At 44.0% G+C, this 23,289-nt stretch overlaps 1 protein-coding gene across 1 annotated transcript in view; it reads left to right on the top strand.

Annotated features, from left to right (window-relative positions):
• Positions 1-23,289, top strand: part of LOC102797518 (Fc receptor-like protein 5) — a 42,760-nt gene that overhangs the window by 5,473 nt on the left and 13,998 nt on the right. The window contains exons 7-13 of the mRNA XM_087836137.1: positions 1,478-1,750; positions 2,418-2,684; positions 3,420-3,683; positions 7,223-7,501; positions 19,077-19,340; positions 19,463-19,741; positions 21,404-21,670. Of these exons, the coding sequence (XP_087692263.1) occupies positions 1,478-1,750; positions 2,418-2,684; positions 3,420-3,683; positions 7,223-7,501; positions 19,077-19,340; positions 19,463-19,741; positions 21,404-21,670 (1,893 nt within the window). The remainder of the gene's footprint in view (positions 1-1,477; positions 1,751-2,417; positions 2,685-3,419; positions 3,684-7,222; positions 7,502-19,076; positions 19,341-19,462; positions 19,742-21,403; positions 21,671-23,289) is intronic.

Below are 23,289 nucleotides of genomic sequence, written 5' to 3'. Positions count from 1 at the left end.
GAACTCTCCTTTCCAGCACCCTGGCATAGACTTTCCCAGGGAGGCTGAGGAGTGTGATCCCCCTGTAGTTGGAACACACCCTCCGGTCCCCCTTCTTAAAGATGGGGACCACCACCCCAGTCTGCCAGTCCAGGGGTACTGCCCCTGATCTCCACGCAACATTGCAGAGGCGTGTCAACCAGGACAGCCCTACAATGTCCAGAGCCTTCAGGAACTCGGGGCGGATCTCATCAACACCAGGGGCTCTGCCACCAAGGAGTTGTTTAACTGCCTCAGTGACCTCACCCCCGGAAATTGGCAGGTCATTCCCCTCATCTCCAGACTCTGCTTCCTCCTCGGAAGACGCGTCAGTGGGATTAAGGAGGTCCTCGAAGTATTCCTTCCACCGCCTGACAATTTTCTCAGTCGACATCAGCAGCGCTCCGCCAGCACTATACACAGTGCAGGTAGAGCACTGCTTTCCCCTCCTGAGACGCCTGACGGTTTGCCAGAATCTCTTCGAGGCAGTAGAGAAAGTCTTTTTCCATGGCCTCTCCGAACTCCTCCCACACCCGAGTTTTTGCTTCCGCCACTGCCCGAGCCGCATTCCGCTTGGCCTGTCGATACCTGTCGGCTGCCTCCGGAGTCCCACAGGCTAACCAAGCCCGATAGGACTCCTTCTTCAGCCTGGTGGCTCCCTTCACCTCTGGTGTCCACCATTTGGTTCGGGGATTACCACCACGACAGGCACCAACCACCTTGCAGCCGCAGCTCAATGCAGCAGCTTAGGCAATGGAGACGCTGAACATGGTCCATTCGGACTCAATGTCCTCAGTATCCCTCGGAATGCTGTTGAAGCTCTGCCAGAGGTGTGCGTGAAGATCTCGCGGACTGGGGCCTCTGCTAGACGTTCCCAGCACACCCTCACTACGCGTTTAGGTGCACCGGGTCTGTCCAGCATCCTCCCCCGCCACCTGATCCAACTCACCACCAGGTGGTGATCAGTTGACAGCTCAGCCCCTCTCTTTACCCGAGTGTCCAGAACATATGGTCGCAGGTCTGGTGATACGATTACAAAATCGATCATCGACCTACGGCCTAGAGCGTCCTGGTGCCACGTGCACTTATGGACACTCTTATGTTCGAACAAGGTGTTCGTTATGGCCAAACTGTGATTAGCACAGAAGTCCAATAACAAAGCACCGCTCGGGTTCAGATCAGGGAGGCCGTTCCTCCCAATCACGCCCATCCTCGCTGTCGTTACCCACGTGAGCATTGAAGTCTCCCAGCCGGACAACAGAGTCTCCAGGTGGAGCACCTTCCAGACGCTGGAAGACGCTCGCTCTCGGGCACCCTCCCCGGGCCTGGCTCCAGGGCGGGGCCCCGGTAACCCTATCCCGGGCAGGGTAAACTGTTCCCTCGATGTTCTTTTCATAAGGGTCTTCAAATTTATTCTCGATAATGATTTTATATTTTACTTATTTTGTTTCTTCAACAGCAGGTAAACCCAGAGCCACACTGACACCACAAAGTTCAGTCATACCAGCGGGGGGCAGTGTGACACTGAGCTGCTCTGTGGAGGGCTCTGCTGGCTGGAAGTTTGACTGGTTCAGAAGCCATTCAGTCTCTTCTAAAGCTCAGCTCATGAGAGGAAATGAAGCAAACAGAGTTATTAGTGTCTCACAAGGAGGTCTGTACCACTGCAGAGGAGGGAGAGGAGATCCAGTTTACTACACAGAGGACAGCAGTGACGTCATACTTCAGCAAACTGGTGAGTTTAAAAATTACATTTGGAACAAAACAACAATGTCTGTGCAGGCATAGAGTGAGGAGTTCATTCTTGTTCTTGTTCTTCTTTTTCTAATTAATATTACAGATTTAAAAATTTGATTACCAAAAATATAATTGCTTGTTATTGAAATTATTAAATCATGTGACATGCAGTCTATAATCACTGGAGAAATGATGTCAAAAGTTATTGATCTGAACAAAAAAGTAAAATGTAATCACATCAAATTGATTCATCTGTTTTGATTGAGATTTACAATTAAGATTTTAAGTTGGTTATTATTATTATAGTTATTATTGTTATTATTATTAAAACTTTGAACTTTCAGACATTTTAAAAGAATCTTTCTTTTTTTTCAATCATCTTGCAGAGGAACCAAAGCAGAGTCAGCTACAGAGGTTTATCAAAATGTTAAAGTACTTGGGTCAAACGGCTGAGTGTCTTCACACTGAAAGAATCATTATATTATATTGTATTATATTATATTATATTATATTATATTATATTATATTATATTATATTATATTATATTATATTATATTATACAAGTACTATATAATATTTTAGTTGCTTTTAAACATTCCTGCACAACAAATCAGCTTTAAAATAATTATGATAAAACCTGCTTCTGCATGTACTTCTTTGTTAGTTCATAACAGGATCACAGTGACGCTGCAGCACAGCTGGTCTCAGATATTCACTGGTGAGACAATCATTCTCAGATGTGAGATTCAGGGAGGTGAAGGAAAGGTGTGGAAATATGAATGGACAGCACCCAACACAAACAGCCCTCCAACATCCAGTGAATACAGGATCAGCAGAGTTTCAGTGTCCCACAGTGGAGACTACAGATGTCGGGGTAGCAGTGACTATCTCTTAACAGGATGGAGTGATGCCTTCAGACTGACAGTTTCATGTAAGTTCACTCAAAAAAAATGAAATAGGTGGTTGTTACATGCACAAGATCCAAACTTGTCATTTGAACTACATAATTCCATGTTTCTATGGTGAACGTAATTAAATCATTTAGCATCTGCATGAAATTCAGCAACTTAATTTTTTCGTGTTGAGATGACATCATACAATCTAGTAAGAGTGGTTAGTTGCCTGGATCCAGCCACTCTTACTGGATTGTATCATGTCATCTCAACAAGAAAAAATTAAGTTGCTGAATATATAATATGAAGATAAAACGCGTTGCACTTAACACTTATGGTCAGCCATCAGTGGCAAAATTCCCACATTGAAACTGACTGGAAGTTATTTTCATTGATTTAATGTTTGCATTTTAAATAATTCATAGACCCACGAAAACTGCTAAATAACATTTTAGATTGAAAATTCATGATAACACTCACCAGACTCCAACAGAAATAAAGGTTTTTGTTCAGTGCACTGAAACTATTAAAATATTCATGAAAAGGGAAACAGATATGACGAGAAATTTAAAACTGTTTTATCTGATATTTCTCTTTCAATAAATAATAAATCAGAGCGAGTTTGATTTTGTAACACAGTCCAATATGTCACATGCAGAGTAATTAGTCATTTCTACTAAAAGTGAATATTTAAAGTGTGATCAGTACTGTAAGAAATGTATTCCTGAGACAAGTGACAATCTATTCTACTTTTTACTGCAAATTAATGGCAGATAAACCCAGGGCCACACTGACAGCAGGAACAACAATCATACCAGTAGGGGGCAGTGTGACACTGACCTGCTCTGTGCAGAGCTCTGATGGATGGAAATATGAGTGGTTTAGACGAACCCAAAGAACCTATGAAGTTCAAATCAGAGATCAACAAAACAGAGATATCAGAGTATCTGAAGGAGGAATCTACAGATGCAGAGGAACAAGAGGAAACCCAGTTTACTACACTGATAGAAGTGATGATGTCACCATTGAGAAAACCAGTGAGTTCAGTAATTTAGTTTGAAATATACTTTCACTCATGATTATCAAACATACAATGTTAAGTTTTCTGTGTTGATTTCATGTTTCTATTTGTATCTCAACTGTTAATATATGTAAACAGTTTCCAATAAAGTTGTTGTAAAACAACAACCCAACTGGCCTCAGATATTCAGAGGTGAGACGATCACTCTGACATGTGAGGTGCAGGAAGGAGGTGAAATCACTGAGTGGGAGTATGAATGGAGAGGACCCAGGACACCCACACAGTGGACACACAATAATGATGTGACATTCAGAGTTTCTGAGTCCAGCAGTGGAGACTACATGTGTAAGAGTCGACGCAGATATGACTCATATTCTTCAACAGAGTGGAGTGAAGCCTTCACATTGTCAGGATCAAGTAAGTCATGTTTGTTGTGTTATCTCCATTTGACAAATGTCATAATGGTCAGCACAGGATGAATTCAATGGTCTACAAAGCATGTTACATTGTTAGTCAGACAAAGAGCTGCAGCTGATAGTAGCCTCATTGTAGACAGTTTGTCACCACTTTGTGTCATGAACTTTCAGCTGGTATAGAGACGCCAGTGCTGACCTGTTGCTCCATCACCTGAGGACAATAGTAATATAAAGATACAGGATGAAAAGATAATATAGTATCTGAACGTCATGTACAACCAGCAGATAGAGGAAGTGGGTGACAACCAGAAATCCTACCAGTGGCTTGACAAAGTTGGACTGAAAGACAGCACAGAGGCACTAATCATGGCAGCACAGGAAAAAACTCTGAACACAAGATCCATAGAGGCTGGGCTGTACCACATCAGGCAAGACCCCAGGGTCAGGCTGTGTAAAGATGATCCTGAGACAATCCAGCAAATAACAGCAGGGTGCAAGATGCTAACAGGCAGGACATCTATGGAATGCTATAAGCAAGTGGCCGGCATAGTATACAGAAACATCTGTGCCGAGTATGGCCTAGAAGCCCTGAGGTCAAAAATGGGAGACCACCAATGTTCCCCCTAAGCTGCACGCGTGCACAATTGCGCACTACTGGCCCGGTCTCTGCCCACAGAAAAACTGCGTTGCGCACAAAAAAAATCTAACCTGAATTGAAATTAAAATAAATACGTTAACAATTCATTCTGTTTTGCAGTGTGAGTCAGTAAGTGGCCAGTGACTGGCTGCTCCAGCCAACAATGCGATTCACATTTGTATATACAAGGCTAATTAATGTCATTGACAGGCTATGACAGCGTCCTTATGCGCCGACACCGGTGTTTTAGCTAGCAAAGCAGCGTGGCTGATGTGGAGTGAAGCCACGTTAATGACAATGTGTACAACCATTGGAGATGTGAGCAGGACTGACGGAACAACTGATGGGAAAAGTGTGGACTTTATACCAGTTTTTAAATTGTGTAAATAGGCCACGTAAAACCAGAGTTATGATAAAAATATATGCAATGTTTGGTTTTCTTCCTGAATACTGTCGTTGTTTATATTTACTGCGGGAAGAAACGGTAAAAACTGCGTTTTATAAGGAAAACGCTCGAAAGCACTCTCCACCTGTGAGCAAAAACAAAACCAAAAAAACCACATCCCTTTCCTATTGGTGGAAAAATGTACCATGTCAACCAATCAAAAAATGATATGGCAGCATGACACAGCATGAATTTTTAGGAGTGATGGCGGTGTTTTGAGATGTGAGAGATCTGCGATTTTTAGCGTGCTTGGAGTCTAAAGTTAGTGTGTTATCTTGTGTAGTTAGTGTGTAGTGTAGTCAATAGTTTCGTTGTGTGTGTCAGAACAATGAGGCGACTGCTGAATGTTACAGGTGTTACAGGAGTGATACATCTCTTGTTGTCAGGCCTGCAGGTATCAGGCTGTTTTTCTCCTTTATCTCATAGTGGACAGAAATTATTTTTTGGAGTGGCACAAATAATTTGTGTGGCAACAAATTTGATGCAGAACACCTGATTGTTCTGTAAATAGTTTGAAATGTTTATTTAAAATACTGCCTTGGCTGCATTTTTAGGTAAACAGCTGCCAAAAACTTTGTTTGCAAAACTCAGTTTTTTTTGAAGAAGTAACTATATAATTAATTGCCCAACATTGGTCATTATTTACTGTATTTTGCAGACAGGGAGTTACAGGACTCTCTCCCAGACCACAGACTCATAATACAAGTCAGAGCTTTATAAAAAAGAAAAAAAAAAGAAAGTTGTGTTTTCAAAATTGGTGTTCAAGTTATTTTTACTTCCAATAGTGTTAACATACTACACAGGCCATGAACAAGATTTGTTTTTAATTTTCATTGGAAGTGGGCTAAAGCAGTTAATTAAAAGTAGTCTAATATAAATTTAAATTCTGTAATTTGATTATTTTAATAAACCATGTAACTTGTATGGATTCGTTGCTGGCGTGACCACAGTGCACACGTCTGTTGTTGCTTACAGTGGTCCAAGGGACCCCTCAGGGAGTTTGTGTGTTCGCTCAGACACATGAAAAATTAGAGGGAACATTGTAGACCAATGACCAAGCTAAGATCCTGTGGGACTTCCAGTTACAGCTGCACAAAATGGTGGTGGCTAACCAACCGGACATCGTGGTGGTAGATAAGCAGAAGAAGACGGCCTTAGTGATAGACGTAGTGATACCGTATGTCAGCAACATCAGGAAGAAGGAACATGAGAAGATGGAAAAGTAACAAGGGTTTAGAGAAGAGCTTGAGAAGATGTGGAAGGTGCAGATAACAGGGGTCCCAGAGGTAATCAGAGCGCTAGGTGCAGTGATCCCAAGCTAGGCGAGTGGCTCCAGCAGATCCCAGGGACCAACATCCAAGATCTCTGTCCAGAAGAGCGCAGTTCTAGAAACAGGAAAGATACTGCGCAAGACCCTCAAGTTCCAAGGCCTCTGGTAGAGGACCCGAACTTGAAAGATACATGGTCCGCAGAGGGCAAGGAGGAAATTATATAATAGAGTCATGATCAGAGGGAATTTGATTTTGTAACACAGTCTAATATGTCTGATTTGCAATTACTCATTTATACAAAACTAATCAGTAAATATTTAAAGTGTGATCAGTACTGTAAGAAATTTATTCCTGAGACAAGTGACAATCTATTCTACTTTTTCCTGCAAATTAATGGCAGATAAACCCAGGGCCACACTGACAGCAGGAACAACAATCATACCAGTAGGGGGCAGTGTGACACTGACCTGCTCTGTGCAGAGCTCTAATGGATGGAAATATAAGTGGTTCAGACGAACCCAAAGAACCTCTGAAGTTCAAATCAGAGACCAACAAAACAGAGATATCAGAGTATCTCAAGGAGGAATCTACAGATGCATAGGAACAAGAGGAAACCCAGTTTACTACACTTCTGAAAGCAATGATATCACCATTTGGATAACCTGTGAGTTCAGTCATTGAGTTTGAAATATACATTCACTCATGATTATCAAACATACAATGTTAAGTTTTCTGTGTTGATTTCATGTTTCTATTTGTATCTCAACTGTTAATATGTGTAAACAGTTTCCAATAAAGTTGTTGTAAAACAACGACCCAACTGGCCTCAGATATTCAGAGGTGAGACGATCACTCTGACATGTGAGGTGCAGGAAGGAGGTGAAACCACTGAGTGGTATTATCTATGGAGAGGACCCAGACAAACCACACTGTGGACACACAATAATGATGTGACATTCGGAGTTTCTGAGTCCAGCAGTGGAGACTACATGTGTAAGAGTCGACGCAGATATGACTCATATTCTTCAACAGAGTGGAGTGAAGCCTTCACATTGTCAGGATCAAGTAAGTCATGTTTGTTGTGTTATCTCCATTTGACAAATGTCATAATGGTCAGCACAGGATGAATTCAATGGTCTACAAAGCATGTTACATTGTTAGTCAGACAAAGAGCTGCAGCTGATAGTAGCCTCATTGTAGACAGTTTGTCACCACTTTGTGTCATGAACTTTCAGCTGGTATAGAGACGCCAATGCTGACCTGCTGCTCCATCACCTGACAACAATAATAATATAAAGATACAGGATGAAAAGATAATATAGTATCTGCACGTTATGTACAACTGGCAGATAGAGGAAGTGGGTGACAACCAGAAATCCTACCAGTGGCTTGACAAAGTTGGACTGAAAGACAGCACAGAGGCACTAATCATGGCAGCACAGGAAAAAACTCTGAACACAAGATCCATAGAGGCTGGGCTGTACCACATCAGGCAAGACCCCAGGGTCAGGCTGTGTAAAGATGATCCTGAGACAATCCAGCAAATAACAGCAGGGTGCAAGATGCTAACAGGCAGGACATCTATGGAATGCTATAAGCAAGTGGCCGGCATAGTATACAGAAACATCTGTGCCGAGTATGGCCTAGAAGCCCTGAGGTCAAAAATGGGAGACCACCAATGTTCCCCCTAAGCTGCACGCGTGCACAATTGCGCACTACTGGCCCGGTCTCTGCCTACAGAAAAACTGCGTTGCGCACAAAAAAAATCTAACCTGAATTGAAATTAAAATAAATACGTTAACAATTCATTCTGTTTTGCAGTGTGAGTCAGTAAGTGGCCAGTGACTGGCTGCTCCAGCCAACAATGCGATTCACATTTGTATATACAAGGCTAATTAATGTCATTGACAGGCTATGACAGCGTCCTTATGCGCCGACACCGGTGTTTTAGCTAGCAAAGCAGCGTGGCTGATGTGGAGTGAAGCCACGTTAATGACAACGTGTACAACCATTGGAGATGTGAGCAGGACTGACGGAACAACTGATGGGAAAAGTGTGGACTTTATACCAGTTTTTAAATTGTGTAAATAGGCCACGTAAAACCAGAGTTATGATAAAAATATATGCAATGTTTGGTTTTCTTCCTGAATACTGTCGTTGTTTATATTTACTGCGGGAAGAAACGGTAAAAACTGCGTTTTATAAGGAAAACGCTCGAAAGCACTCTCCACCTGTGAGCAAAAACAAAACCAAAAAAACCACATCCCTTTCCTATTGGTGGAAAAATGTACCATGTCAACCAATCAAAAAATGATATGGCAGCATGACACAGCATGAATTTTTAGGAGTGATGGCGGTGTTTTGAGATGTAAGAGATTTGCGATTTTTAGCGTGCTTGGAGTCTAAAGGTAGTGTGTTATCTTGTGTAGTTAGTGTGTAGTGTAGTCAATAGTTTCGTTGTGTGTGTCAGAACAATGAGGCGACTGCTGAATGTTACAGGTGTTACAGGAGTGATACATCTCTTGTTGTCAGGCCTGCAGGTATCAGGCTGTTTTTCTCCTTTATCTCATAGTGGACAGCAGAGGCTGAGGCAGACATTTAATACACCCGGGGCTTAGCCCTAAAGGATAGTATGCATGTGGGATTGTGTGTGTGTGTGTGTGTGTGTGGAGGGGGGGGGGGGGGGGCAGGGGGAGGTTAGAAATGACTGAAAGATTAATTGGCTCTGTTTTCAGTTTTGTTCAAAAAAGAATGACTTCATATTGGGAAAAATATATATCACATATGCAGGACACCTTATACCAGTTTTTTAATTAAGCAGCAAGGCAGAACAAAGTTGGGGCTGTATCAAGACACAAGGACTAAACCCCAATTCAACCAGACCCAGAACTGATCCGGAATTAAAACAGGACTACAACAGTTCAAAATCAGGACTACTTAGGACTTAACTAAGACAGAAACAGAATCAGAACTAGATGATAGTAGCACTAAAAATCATCATAGACCTGCACTACACTTATTTTTTTAATTCTACCAAAGTACACTATTTAGTACACTGAAAATTTATATAATTATTTAGTCTTGTTGTGCAAACAAGCCTGCATAACTTAATAAATATAGAATTTGAAAAATAACAAACCTAAAAAGAAACACTAGGTATGAGATACATGAGTACCTATGATACGGTGATACTTTTGGTAAACAACCATTTGACCAACATGTGTGTCTCACCTGCTCTTGTTCCATCTCTGTGCTGTCCTCATTCTCCTCTCTCTCCCTCTCTCTCCCTCTCTGTTCCTCTCTCTCCTTCTTTGTGCTGACAATCAAACCAAACACCAACATCATCAAATATACAGTGGAAACCAGATATTTACATACTCTTCAGATAAAAACACAAACACTTTTTTAATTGTAACATCAAATCAGACTAAATGTTTAATTTTTTTAGATTGATAAATATAAAAAACATATTTGTTAACTTTAAGAGTAAAGAGAGAAACTATCTGTATTTCTTAATTATAAATGGCACCAAATTGTATTCAAAATTGAGCCACACTTATGGAGCTCCACAATTCTTTTCTTGGTGTTTTGGTTGACATCTCTTGATTTTCCCATGTCACAGAAACAGGCTCTGTGTTTTGCCTTATATGCATCCACAGCTGTGCCACCAATTTACTCACATGGACTCTACTAACCAATCAGAAGCTTCTTCAGCTCAGAATGGAATCGTCTGGAGTTTTCTTATTAATTAACAATAAACTTAGTGTATATGTACTCCTAAATTTGATGAAAGTGATAAAACATAGATAGCTCTGTCTCTCTTTATTCTGACATTTAACTAATTTTATAGATATTTCAATATTTATTTATCCAAAACAAAACAAGTTTACTCTAAATTGATGCTGTACAGTAAAAAAATGTTCTTGTGTTTTCCATAAAGTGTATGTAAATATCTGGTTTAAACTGTGAATATACTGCTGTGTGTTGAAATTCCTCTTGTTTTGCATAGAAATATACTGAACAACATACAAAGCATAATATATCAAATAACATCTACCAGAGTTTTTTCTTTGAAAGAAGCCCCTTATGTCCATTCTTGTATATCAGTACATTACTGAAACCGATTTATTTAGCCGTGGAGGGAAACAACTGAAAATATGAAATAAACACACATGTAAGCTAAGACTCTCTAAAAAAACAGCATTGTTGTTGTTCGGCTTTTCATTTCGCCATTTGTTGATTCACTTGAAGAGCAAGTAACGTAATATGGGTCAAGTGATCAGTTTGATATCAATCTTTCGTGATACACCGTCATATTTACATTATTTGTACAGTACGAATGATTTGCTTTGGTACCTGGTCAAACTTCAGCAGGCACGTGCAGAGGGGGGGGCTAGAGGGGCTTGAGCACCCGCCCCTTTCCTGATGGGTGCCCAAAGTGCCCTTTTGTTGAGGCAACTTTTTAAAAACATATTTTTATTTATTTTTTTTTTATGTGTGTGTGCGTGCGGAGTCCTGTCTGTGCCCCTCAACAATAATATTTAACTATTAATCACAGTTTTGCTAAATGAAAGGATCTGGCTTGCATCAGTCACATGATCACATTTAACCAATGATCGCCCTTGATGGCAGAACGCGCTGGTTACGAGCCGGGAACGAGCTCACAAAGTAGTGATGGGATTTCCGGCTCTTTTTAGAGATCCGGCTCTTTCGGTTCGGCTCACTAACAAGAGTCGGCTCTTTCGGCTCCGAACCGGCTCTTCAGGTTGTTTTGTTGCTTTAATTAATTTATTATTAACAATAATATAAAATTAAGCACAAAAGGAATTACTAACGTAAAAAAAAGTGGTTTTATTTATATATGTTTATATATAAATATATGCGGTGGCCCCTAGAGACAAAACACGTACAAACTCCAAAAAACATTTCTAGCATGAACTGAACTTCCAAAGCAGAGCTACTAGATCACTTAAATTACACAATTGAAAGCATGTGTGTATTGTTTGTGTATTTATACACAGGCACTCATATATATTCAAATAATTTAAAAAAAAAGTTCATTTACCTGTTACTACCACACACCAAATCCGGTCGTGGGTACTTGCTGGCTTGTGTAGCCACTAGGTAACAAAAGCTCAACACTGCGCCCAGCATCCTTGAGCACTTCTGTTGTCTTTTGTACGTGTTTTGAGTTTTTACGTGCTTCGGAGTTTTTACGTGCTTCGGAGTTTGTACGTGTTTTTACGTGTTTTGGAGTTTGTACGTGTTTGTACGTGATTTGAAGTTTGTATGTGCTTTGTCTCTAGGGGCCACCGTAAATATACTTTTATGTATTCACTCCACATAAAATGTAATAAATAAATCATATAATACAAAAATCAACTATTCACATTTCAAATTTTAACTATTTAAATTTTCAGCTTTTTCCTTTTACAAATTTAAAGTGAAACAACACAAAACACTGCAAACCACAACACAATTAAATATAAATTAAAATATGAAAACAAAAAGAAGATGCATATTCTCTGTCATATGGGCCTGCATGAATAAACTTTCTGAATCCTTTATCATCTGCAACCGAAAATAGTTGTGGATGATTACTATACCTTTCTAATTGTGATGTTGTTGTCCCTGGCTCTCTTTCTCTCTCTTTCCCTCCGGCTCTGTTCCTGTGCTACTGAGTGTAACTACCGGCCCTCCCCCCTCTGCCCAGCGTAAAGCACAAGGCTCGAGTGCTGAGTGAAGCGGAAAAAAGTGCGAGAGAGAGGCTGAGAGAAAGAAGAAAAAAACCCACGTGACGGCTCGCGATAAGGAGACGGCTCGCGTCGTTCACGTCAAAATCCGGCTCTAAGAGTCATTTCGTTCGCGAACGACCCATCACTATCACAAAGAGCACGCGCATTTTTTGCGGTCCGGAGCTGTAGGAGAAACAAGTTAACTCAGAGACACAGACTGATGCGACAAAAACCAGTAAGTAGGTGTACAGCGTAAACTGTAGTCTATAGCACACAGGAGTATTAGCTTATTACGGACACGTTGGTAAGCTGTCTTGTTGCAACTGACGAACTGAAACAAACAAGCGTGCTGTGTGTGCAACAGCGTGAAAAACATTACCTTGTGGTGGACCACTGGAGGGCTCCACTCACACCCAGTTCTCAGGAAGTGTTGTTGCTGTGTTTTGGAGGGAAAAGAGTCAGTTGTGTGGTGATAAGTAATAAACGAGCAGTGTCAATCGAGAGCTCTCGTGTCGTCTGTGTTTACCTCCACATTGGTGACCCCTGACTTGAACATGTTGCAGTCCGATGGTGGCACCGACTCCGCTCTGGATGCATCAGCAGCCGCCAGCCCTCTGCCTCCGGCTGCAGCTACGTTTGCTGTGGCGCTCGAGCTGCCGGACTTTTGGCTTCACGATCCCCCGTCGTGGTTCGTGCACGTGGAGGCTCAGTTCGCCCTTCGTGGCATCTCGGCTGACGACACGAAATATCACCATGTAGTGGCTTCTCTCGACCCGCTAGCCACCCGTCGTGCGTTGACTCTCCTCTGGGACCCACCCACCCGAGGGAAGTACGCCGCCCTTAAGGAGCTGCTTCTTCGGCGCTATGCCCTCTCCGACGTAGAGCGAGCCGAGAAGCTCCTCTCCCTCTCAGGCCTGGGTGGCGGTACGGCTCTCGAACTGATGGAGCACATGCTATCCTTTCTCGGACCGGACGACGGGGGATTCCTCTTCGCCCACATATTCCTCCGACAGCTGCCGGCGGCCGTGAGAGCCGGCCTCGCCAACTCTCCGCTTCTGGGCACGAAGGATTATCGCTCCCTGGCTGAGGACGCGGATCGTATTCTCCTGGCTACCCGCACTTTCCACGATCACGACCTAGTTCCAGCTTCGCCGGCGGCGCCTTCCACTTCCCCACTGACCTGCCCCGACGTCTCCGATCCTTCGCTGACGGCAAAGATCGCGGCACAGCGACACCACGGACGGGACCTCTGTTTCTACCATCAGCGTTTTGGCGCCAGAGCGCGCCGCTGCCTGCCGCCTTGTGCTTTTCCGACCCTGGGACATGGATCCCGCCAGCGCGCTGTAGCGGCCGCGACCGCTGGCGACAAAGAAAAACTGCTCTTCATAGAAGACTCGCGCTCTGGGAGACGTTTCCTGGTCGACTCCGGCTCCCAGAAGAGCCTCCTTCCCCCGTCCGGAGCCGACAGTTTAGCAGCGGGCTGCGGACCGCAGCTTATTGCGGCTAATGGCTCTCCCATCGCAACGTTCGTGGAAAGGTTTGTGACTGTTTGTTTTCATGGTCGGGATTTCCAATGGAACTTTGTTGTTGCCGCTAGCTCTGTACCTATTTTGGGCGCCGATTTTCTTTGTGCCCACGGACTGCTGGTCGATGTCACTAACAGACGCTTAATCGATGCACTGTCTTTTTCTTCAATGCCCTGTTTCACTCGCGCCATCGAGCCCCTGAATCGGGCTAATTTAGTGACTTCAGGGAATGTTTTTCAGCGTTTGCTCTTGGAGTTCCCTTCACTGACTGTTCCTAATTTTTCGAACACGGCAACGAAGCACGGGGTTGAACATTATATCCCGACGGTCGGTCCGCCGGTGTTCGCACGCGCGCGTCGCCTCGACCCCGCGAAACTCTCCGTCGCTCGGGAAGAGTTTGCCGCAATGGAGCGCCTCGGCATAGTGCAGCGCTCGAATAGTGCCTGGGCTTCTCCGCTACACATGGTGCCCAAGTCAGACGGTCGGTGGCGGCCGTGTGGGGATTTTCGCCGTTTGAATAATGTCACGGAGAACGACCGTTACCCCATTCCCCACATCCAGGATTTTTCCGCCCACCTCGCTGGCACCTCAATTTTTTCTAAAATTGACTTGGTGCGGGGGTATCACCAGGTTCCCGTGCGCGCCGAAGACGTCCCCAAAACTGCCGTTATTACCCCTTTCGGCCTGTTTGAATTTTTGCGCATGCCGTTCGGCCTGAAAGGTGCCGCCCAGACTTTTCAGCGGTTGATGGACTCTGTTTTGCGCGGGCTGCCCTTCGTCTTCGTGTACCTTGACGATATATTGGTGGCCAGCTGCTCTGAGAGTCAGCACGCATCCCATCTGCACCAGGTTTTCCAGCGCTTGGCGGCACACGGCCTGATCGTCAACCCCTCCAAGTGCCAGTTCGGCTTGCCGGTTCTGGATTTCTTGGGCCACCGCATTTCCGCTGACGGTGTGGTTCCGTTGCCAGACAAGGTCCGGGCCGTTTCGGCTTTTCCGCGTCCTGCGTCCGTTAAAGCGCTGCAGGAGTTCTTGGGGATGGTCAATTTCTACAACCGCTTTCTCCCCAGAGCTGCGCACCTGCTGCAGCCTCTCTATGTTGCCTTGAAGGGTAAAACAGCTAAGGACCCGATTGATTGGCTCCCTGAACGCATCCAGGCATTTTCTGGGGCCAAGACCGCGCTGGCAAACGCCGCCCTGCTGGCCCACCCGTTTCCGTCGGCGGAGATTGCGTTGACCTCCGACGCGTCGGACGTGGCAGTGGGCGCGGTGTTAGAACAGCGGGTCTCCGGTGTCTGGCAACCGCTCGCTTTTTTTAGTCGCACGCTTAGGGACAGTGACCGCAAATATAGCGTTTTTGACAGGGAGTTGCTGGCCCTGCACCTCGCGACACGGCATTTTCGTTTTTTTCTCGAGGGTCGGAGCTTCACCGCATACGTCGATCATAAACCTTTGACATTCGCGATGTCCAAGGTCTCTGATCCGTGGAGCGGGCGCCAGCAGCGCCAGTTGGCAGCCATTTCAGAGTTCACAACTGACATTCAGCACGTGGCTGGTAAGTCCAACTGCGTGGCTGACTGTCTATCCCGTGTGCTGGTCTCTCCCGTTTATGTTGGCATAGACTTCGAGGCTATGGCCGCTGACCAACAGGCCGACCCGGACGTCCTTGCCCTTCGGTCTGCGCAAACGGGCCTTGTATTGGAGGACAGACCCGTGTGGAACGGCGGGCCCAGCCTGCTTTGCGATGTTTCCACCAGCCGTCCACGCCCTGTAGTCCCCCTTTCGTGGCGTCGTCGCGTTTTCGACTCCGTACACGCCCTCTCTCATCCAGGCGTCCGGGCCTCGGTCAAGCTGGTCAGCTCTAGGTTCGTTTGACCGGGCCTTCGTAAATCAGTGAAAGAGTGGGCAGCCGCATGCATCCCATGCCAACGTGCTAAGATCCATAGGCACACACAGGCGCCCCTCGAATCCTTCCGCGTTCCAGGGAGGCGTTTTGATCATGTGCATGTGGATCTGGTTGGTCCTCTGCCGCAGTCACAAGGTTTCACGCACCTTTTGACTGTAGTGGACCGCACAACCCGCTGGCCTGAGGCAGTGCCTCTGGCGTCCACTACAGCAGCAGCAGTGGCCAGGGCATTTTTGTCAACGTGGGTTTCGCGTTTCGGTCCCCCCGCCGACATCACCTCAGACAGGGGCCCCCAGTTCGTTTCCGAGCTTTGGTCTGCCATGGCTGACGGCCTGGGGGTCAAGGTCCACCGAACCACTGCGTACCACCCGCAGGCCAACGGGATGTGCGAACGTTTCCACCGGTCGCTTAAGGCCGCGTTCCGTGCTTCTCTCACAGATGGCAACTGGGTTGACCGCCTTCCATGGGTTTACTGGGGTTGCGCTGCGCGGTTAAAGAAGACCTTGGGGTTTCCCCGGCTGAACTGGTCCTCGGTCAGCCCCTCCGGGTCCCCGGGGAATTCTTGCCTGAGAGCCCACCCCCGTGCTTCGCTCCATCTGTGCTGTCTCTCCGTCCCCCAAGAGACTCGTTTTCTCTTCCTGGCCCAGTGCACCATTGTGTGCCCGACACCTTTGTTCCAAGGTCGTTGGACTCCTCACAGTTTGTTTTTGTCAGGCATGACGCTCATAGGCCTCCGCTGCGTCCACTGTATGACGGCCCCTTTAGGGTTATTCAACCGGGCCGGAAGTATTTCCTTTTGGATTTTGGGGGTCGACAGGAGGCTGTTTCTATTGACAGACTTAAACCAGCACATGTGCTTCGGGATGATCAGGTGGTGCCGGCTCAGGCCCCCCGCCGTGGCCGCCCGCCTTCCACTGGACCGGACAATCCTGCTTCTTCCTCTGGGAGCGCCCCCCACCTGGCGGGGCCCGAGCTGTCTTCAGTTCTTCCTGACCGCCCATGCCAGCCTGGCCCTCAGGCTCGCTTCCCCTCCGCCAGCTCTCCACCTCCCCGCTTCAGCCGTTCTGGACATTTAATTAAAGCGAGGGTTCTGGACTAGGGGATGACCCTACTGGGTGTTCGGGGGGGGCATGTGTGGTGGACCACTGGAGGGCTCCACTCACGCCCAGTTCTCAGGAAGTGTTGTTGCTGTGTTTTGGAGGGAAAAGAGTCAGTTGTGTGGTGATAAGTAATAAACGAGCAGTGTCAATCGAGAGCTCTCGTGTCGTCTGTGTTTACCTCCACAACCTGTCCTTTTATTAACTGCACAGGTAGTGCTGGTCATAGCTGCTGGCTACCTGTGTAAGGCTGTCATGGGTCTGTAGCTCTGTCACCGTTTTAGGGAACATATTTAGTTTTAAAGTATTTAGAACATATTTAGTTTTAAAGTAAGTTTCCGGGCTTTTCCTGCCTTTCTGGAGGGATTATATTTCACTAAAAAACGATCTAATATGCATGATAGTATATACAGTATTCTGAAGGTCTAAAATGTCACTGTGTGTGCGTGCATGTGTGTGTTTTATTTAGATGGATTTAAAAAAAAATATATATTACTCATGATATAACATTGTCCAGACATGGCTGGTAAGGACATGAGGAGGAAACAGTAGGAGCTGTGTGAGGCTACTAAAGGCAGTGCTATAACATTTTTCTGTCATCATTAAGTGCAAGAGTTGTTAGGTGTGGATAATTAAATTATAGTTTATTGCAATAGCAAGTTGTGCCTTGTTCTCAGATAGACAGCAAGTGGAGAGTGATATATGAAATGATGGGATGGAAGGAAGAAGAGAAGCAGAGAGTGATTCACAGTCAGAGCCTAAATTATTTCTTACGTTTTTTGTTGCCTTATGGTTCCAAGTGCTGTCACCAATCTTTGCATTTTGTTATTATCTCATGACACTTGTTTAATCAGCTACCATCTCTGCTGTGGACTTTTTACTGTCTACAGTCTCAGATCAACACAGCCCTGCCCTTCCCATATTAGATTCTTGATGAATGTGTGTTGTTGTTATTCAGCCTGGTTCAATGTGCCCCTTTTTAACTTTGAGCACCCGCCCCTTTAAACCTCTCTGCACGGCCCTGAACTTCAGTTCTCCTCTGTCTGCCTGGCTGCGCTTCTCCAACAGCGCACTTGCAGGCAGCAGCTCCCCCCGCCCCCTTGCTCAGTCTCTTAGTGCCTGAGCTCGGATCATACCAATATTAGGGGGGATTTACGCACAGTCGTAAATTCCCACAGTGTGCACTATGTGCTTCGAATATTGTGTGTAGTTTTTTGCTTTATACAGTTGTCAGCAAGGCATCTAACTATGAAAAAATTACACTCCAAAAGACCCCGGGCTTCTGAAAAAACAACCCAGGCTTAAGCCCAGTAAGCCACGTGTTCAAGTTATTTTTACTTCCAATAGTGTTAACATACTACACAGGTCATGAACAAGATTTGTTTTTAATTTTCATTGTAAGTGGGCTAAAGCAGTTAATTAAAAGTAGTCTAATATAAATTTAAATGCTGTAATTTGATTATTTTAATAAACCATGTAACTTGTATGGATTCGATGCTGGCGTGACCACAGTGCACACGTCTGTTGTTGCTTACAGTGGTCCAAGGGACCGCTCAGGGAGTTTGTGTGTTCGCTCAGACACATGAAAAATTAGAGGGAACATTGTAGACCAATGACCAAGCTAAGATCCTGTGGGACTTCCAGTTACAGCTGCACAAAATGGTGGTGGCTAACCAACCGGACATCGTGGTGGTAGATAAGCAGAAGAAGGCTTAGTGTAACTAAAAACAGAAATTCTAAGAACATTTTACAAGATCAGACCGACCAGATGTGTAGAGGCATGAAATAAAGGAAGCAATCCAATGCGTCTCTCAAGTGTGACAGTATAAGAGTTAACACTTTCTCTTTGAAGCATAGCATTAGTGATAGACGTAGTGATACCGTATGTCAGAAACATCAGGAAGAAGGAACTTGAGAAGATGGAAAAGTAACAAGGGTTTAGAGAAGAGCTTGAGAAGATGTGGAAGGATCAGATAACAGGGGTCCCAGAGGTAATCAGAGTGCTAGGTGCAGTGATCCCAAGCTAGGCAAGTGGCTCCAGCAGATCCCAGGAACCAACATCCAAGATCTCTGTCCAGAAGAGCGCAGTTCTAGAAACAGGAAAGATACTGCGCAAGACCCTCAAGTTCCAAGGCCTCTGGTAGAGGACCCGAACTTGAAAGATAGATGGTCCGCAGAGGGCAAGGAGGAAATTATATAATAGAGTCATGATCAGAGGGAATTTGATTTTGTAACACAGTCTAATATGTCTGATTTGCAATTACTCATTTATACAAAACTAATCAGTAAATATTTAAAGTGTGATCAGTACTTTAAGGAATTTATTCCTGAGACAAGTGACAATCTATTCTACTTTTTCCTGCAAATTAATGGCAGATAAACCCAGGGCCACACTGACAGCAGGAACAACAATCATACCAGTAGGGGGCAGTGTGACACTGACCTGCTCTGTGCAGAGCTCTGATGGATGGAAATATGAGTGGTTCAGACGAACCCAAAGAACCTATGAAGTTCAAATCAGAGACCAACAAAGCAGAGATATCAGAGTATCTGAAGGAGGAATCTACCGCTGCAGAGGAACAAGAGGAAACCCAGTTTACTACACTGATATAAGTGATGATGTCACCATTTGGATAACCAGTGAGTTCAGTAATTTAGTTTGAAATATACATTCACTCATGATTATCAAACATACAATGTTAAGTTTTCTGTGTTGATTTCATGTTTCTATTTGCATCTCAACTGTTAATATGTGTAAACAGTTTCCAATAAAGTTGTTGTAAAACAACGACCCAACTGGCCTCAGATATTCAGAGGTGAGATGATCACTCTGACATGTGAGGTGCAGGAAGGAGGTGAAACCACTGAGTGGGAGTATGAATGGAGAGGACCCAGGACACCCACACAGTGGACACACAATAATGATGTGACATTCAGAGTTTCTGAGTCCAGCAGTGGAGACTACATGTGTAAGAGTCGATGCAGAGATGACTCATATTCTTCAACAGAGTGGAGTGAAGCCTTCACATTGTCAGTATCAAGTAAGTCATGTTTGTTGTGTGATCTCCATTTGACAAATGTCATCATGGTCAGCACAGGATGAATTCAATGGTCTACAAAGCATGTTACATTGTTAGTCAGGTAAAACTGTAGATTCAAACAACTGAAGATATCAAAGATATGAAGCAAGGTATATAGAAATATGTATCAAAGAAAAAAAACATAAAAAATATATATGTTTTATATTTTAGATTCCTCAAAGTAGCCACCCCTTGTTTTGTCTATAGCGCTCCAAACCCTTGGCCTTCTCTCAATGAGCTTCATGATGTCGTAACCTGAAATGGTTTTTACTTCACAGCTGTGCCTTGTCAGGGTTTATTTGTGGAATTTCTTGCCTCCTTAATGGGGTTGGGACCATCAGTTGTGCAGAACTCAGGTTGGTACACAGCTGACAGTCCTATTTGACAGCTGTTGAAATTTATACTATAGCAAGAACCAATCACCTAACTAAAGAAGCGACAGTCCATCATTACTTTAAGAACTGCAGTCAGTCAGTCTGGAAACTGCTAAAACTTTGAATGTGTCACAAGTGCAGTCACAGAAACCATCAAGCGCTACGATGAAGCTGGCTCAGACGAGGACCGCCCCAGGAAAGGAAGACCAAGAGTCACCTCTGCTGCTGAGGATAAATTCATCCAAGTCACCAGCCTCAGAAATCACAAGTTAACAACACCTCAGATTAGAGCCCAGATAAATGCCACACAGAGTTCCAGTAGCAGACACATCTCTCCATCAACTGTTCAGAGGAGACTGTGTGAATCAGGCCTTTATGGTCACACAGCTGCTAAGAAACCACGACTAAGGAAAAGCAACAAGCAGAACAGATTTGTTTGGACCATGAAACTCAAGGAATGGACATGAGACCAGTGGGAATATGTGCTTTAGTTTGATGAGTCAAAATTTGAGATGTTTGGTTCGACCTGTCGTGTCTTTGTGCGACTCAGGAAAGGTAAAAAGATTGTCTCTACATGCATGGTTCCCACCGTAAAGAATAGAGGAGGAGGTGTGATAGTGTGGGGCTGCTTTGTTGGTGACACTGTTGGGGATTTATTCAAAATTGAAGGCACGGTGAATCAGCGTGGTTATCACAGCATCATGCAGCGATGTGCCATCCCATCCGGCTTGTGTTTCTTGTGTTTGGTTGTTTGATATTTCTCATCATCTCTGTGAACTCCTTCAAGACTATTGGAAAACCATTTCAGGTGATGACCTCATGAGGGTCATTGAGATAATGAGTGTGTAAAGCAGTAATTGAAGCGAGGGGTGGCTATGTCTTGTGAGAATCTACAGTGTAAATAGTCATGAAAATAAAGAAAAAACCTTTAAATAAGAACATGTGTCCAACTTTTTCTCTGGTAGTATATGTGTGTGTATGTATGTATATGTCCTTTTCATAAGAGCAGATAAATGCACAACCACAGTGGCACCAGAAAAGGCAGTCATATAGTCATACAGTTTCTCCTCACGGTCTCACTGTTTTTCTCCATCTGTTAAATCAACACAAAATGATCCTTTTATTTTTGTGTAGGTCCATTTCTAACTATAAAACAACAAATTTACCATTATTATGAAATGCATATCTTAATATTTCTCTGTTGATTTTGTGTTTCTATTTTATTTTATGAATATTTTTCTGTGAACAGTTCCCAGTAAACCCACTGTAACCCTGCAGCCATCCTGGACTCAGATATACAGCGGTGAGACAGTCACTGTCAGATGTGAGATTCAGGGAGGTGAAGGAGCTCAGTGGACGTATGAATGGAGAGCAGCCAAGTTAAACACACCTCCAACATCCAATGAATACAGAATCATCAGAGCTACTGAGTCTGACAGTGGAGGATACAGCTGCCGGGGCAGAAGGGGATATTTCTTCTCAGAGTGGAGTGATATCATCACACTGACTGTATCATGTAAGTTCAAGATGTTTCATCTATAATAGGTAAAAAAAATAAATAAAAAGGCTTATTCTATGATACAGCTTTCTAGCTATCTTAGTGCTGCTCGACTTTCAGATGGCAATAAAAGTACTGCTTTTTTTCTTTGTTGAATAAAAGTATTCACAGTGAAAGATCCAGTACAGAACAATGTGTATCACAGCATCATCTTTCTTATCTGCCCTGTCAACATCTACTGTACAGAGGGTGAACCTGTCTTAGCACATCCACTAAGAAAAAAAATTATGTATTTGTCTAATTTATTATTTATTTCTTCTTCCTTTTATTCTTCTTCTCCTCCATTTCTATATTCACTGGTTTGTCTTCTGAGTATCTGAGCATTTTTCCTGTGGCTCCACATGTGGAGTTTTACCTATTCCAGCAACTTACTGTATTATGGTGTAGTTAGTTCAGTTTTTTTTTAGCCTAAATTTATTTTTAAATGGATTGCTAGACAAACTTTTTTTTTTAAATTTGGAAAAAGTCTAGCTGCGATTTAAAACTGTAAAATGGCCTAATTTTATTTAAAGATTTGGCTGGTGTTGACAGTGTTGGGGAGTAACGGAATACATGTACCGCCGTTACATATTTAAAATACAAAATATGAGTAACTGTATTCCGTTACAGGTACCGTTTAAAAAGGTGGTATTTAGAATACAGTTACTTTGTTGAAATAAATGGATTACACGGAGGTACTTCCCTGTTTCATATTGTGGCGGGTCAGGACTGTTTGGGTTTTGTTTGACAGCTACGTTCTGTTGTTCCAGGCGGCAGCGTTACGGTTGCCATGGTTACAGGGTGACGTTCTCTCTCTGCGTGTTTCCTGGGTGAGAGAGCGCCTGTTGTTGTTGTGCTAAGCTAACAGGCAGAATGCTACAGGTATAGCTCTAAAGAATGTAGCATCATAGGCAGTGTAGTCCGTGCTGCAGGGAGAATGGACTGCTGTACACGTTATGTGTCTGTGAGCGAGGGAGGGAGAAAAAGGAAAAGTATGAGCTGTCATCGAGCAAAAACGGGAGCTGGCATGTAAATATAATAATAACCACTGCAGCCAAGAAGAGTGTCTGACGAGCCCAGTTGTAAGTAAGCTATTAAGACTCGACTGTACACCGTGTTTGTGTTTTCCTCCAAAAAAATAAGTCCAGTTGGAGCAGCCTTTCAACGCCTCTCTCTGTCTCTTGCAAGCAAAGTTGACCCAGACAACAAAGTAAAGCTAGTTTTCGGCTACGAGCCCGACACGGAACCCGACGTATTAGCCAGAGGTCCCTTTACTATGGAGTCGCGGACCTTCAGTAACAGTAATAAATCACAGCAATACGTAGTTGTAAACAGCATGATAATATATTACGTAATCCAAAGTATTCAGAATACGTTACTCTCATTGAGTAACGTAACGGAATACGTTACAGAATACATTTTGGGACATGTATTCTGTATTCTGTAATGGAATACATTTTAAAAGTAACCTTCCCAACACTGGGTGTTGATATGATTTATCATTTTTCTCCATTTACATTATTATTATTATTATTGACATTAACTCTTACATAAAATGTATCCACTAAATCTATTTAGGATTAGAAAGTGTTCATTTC

The sequence above is a fragment of the Neolamprologus brichardi genome, chromosome 3 (genome assembly GCF_056152115.1).
Source record: "Neolamprologus brichardi isolate AB-2024 chromosome 3, ASM5615211v1, whole genome shotgun sequence".
Taxonomy (NCBI): domain Eukaryota; kingdom Metazoa; phylum Chordata; class Actinopteri; order Cichliformes; family Cichlidae; genus Neolamprologus; species Neolamprologus brichardi.
Note: the sequence above shows the minus strand (reverse complement) of the source record. Positions and strands in the feature narration are given on the sequence as shown.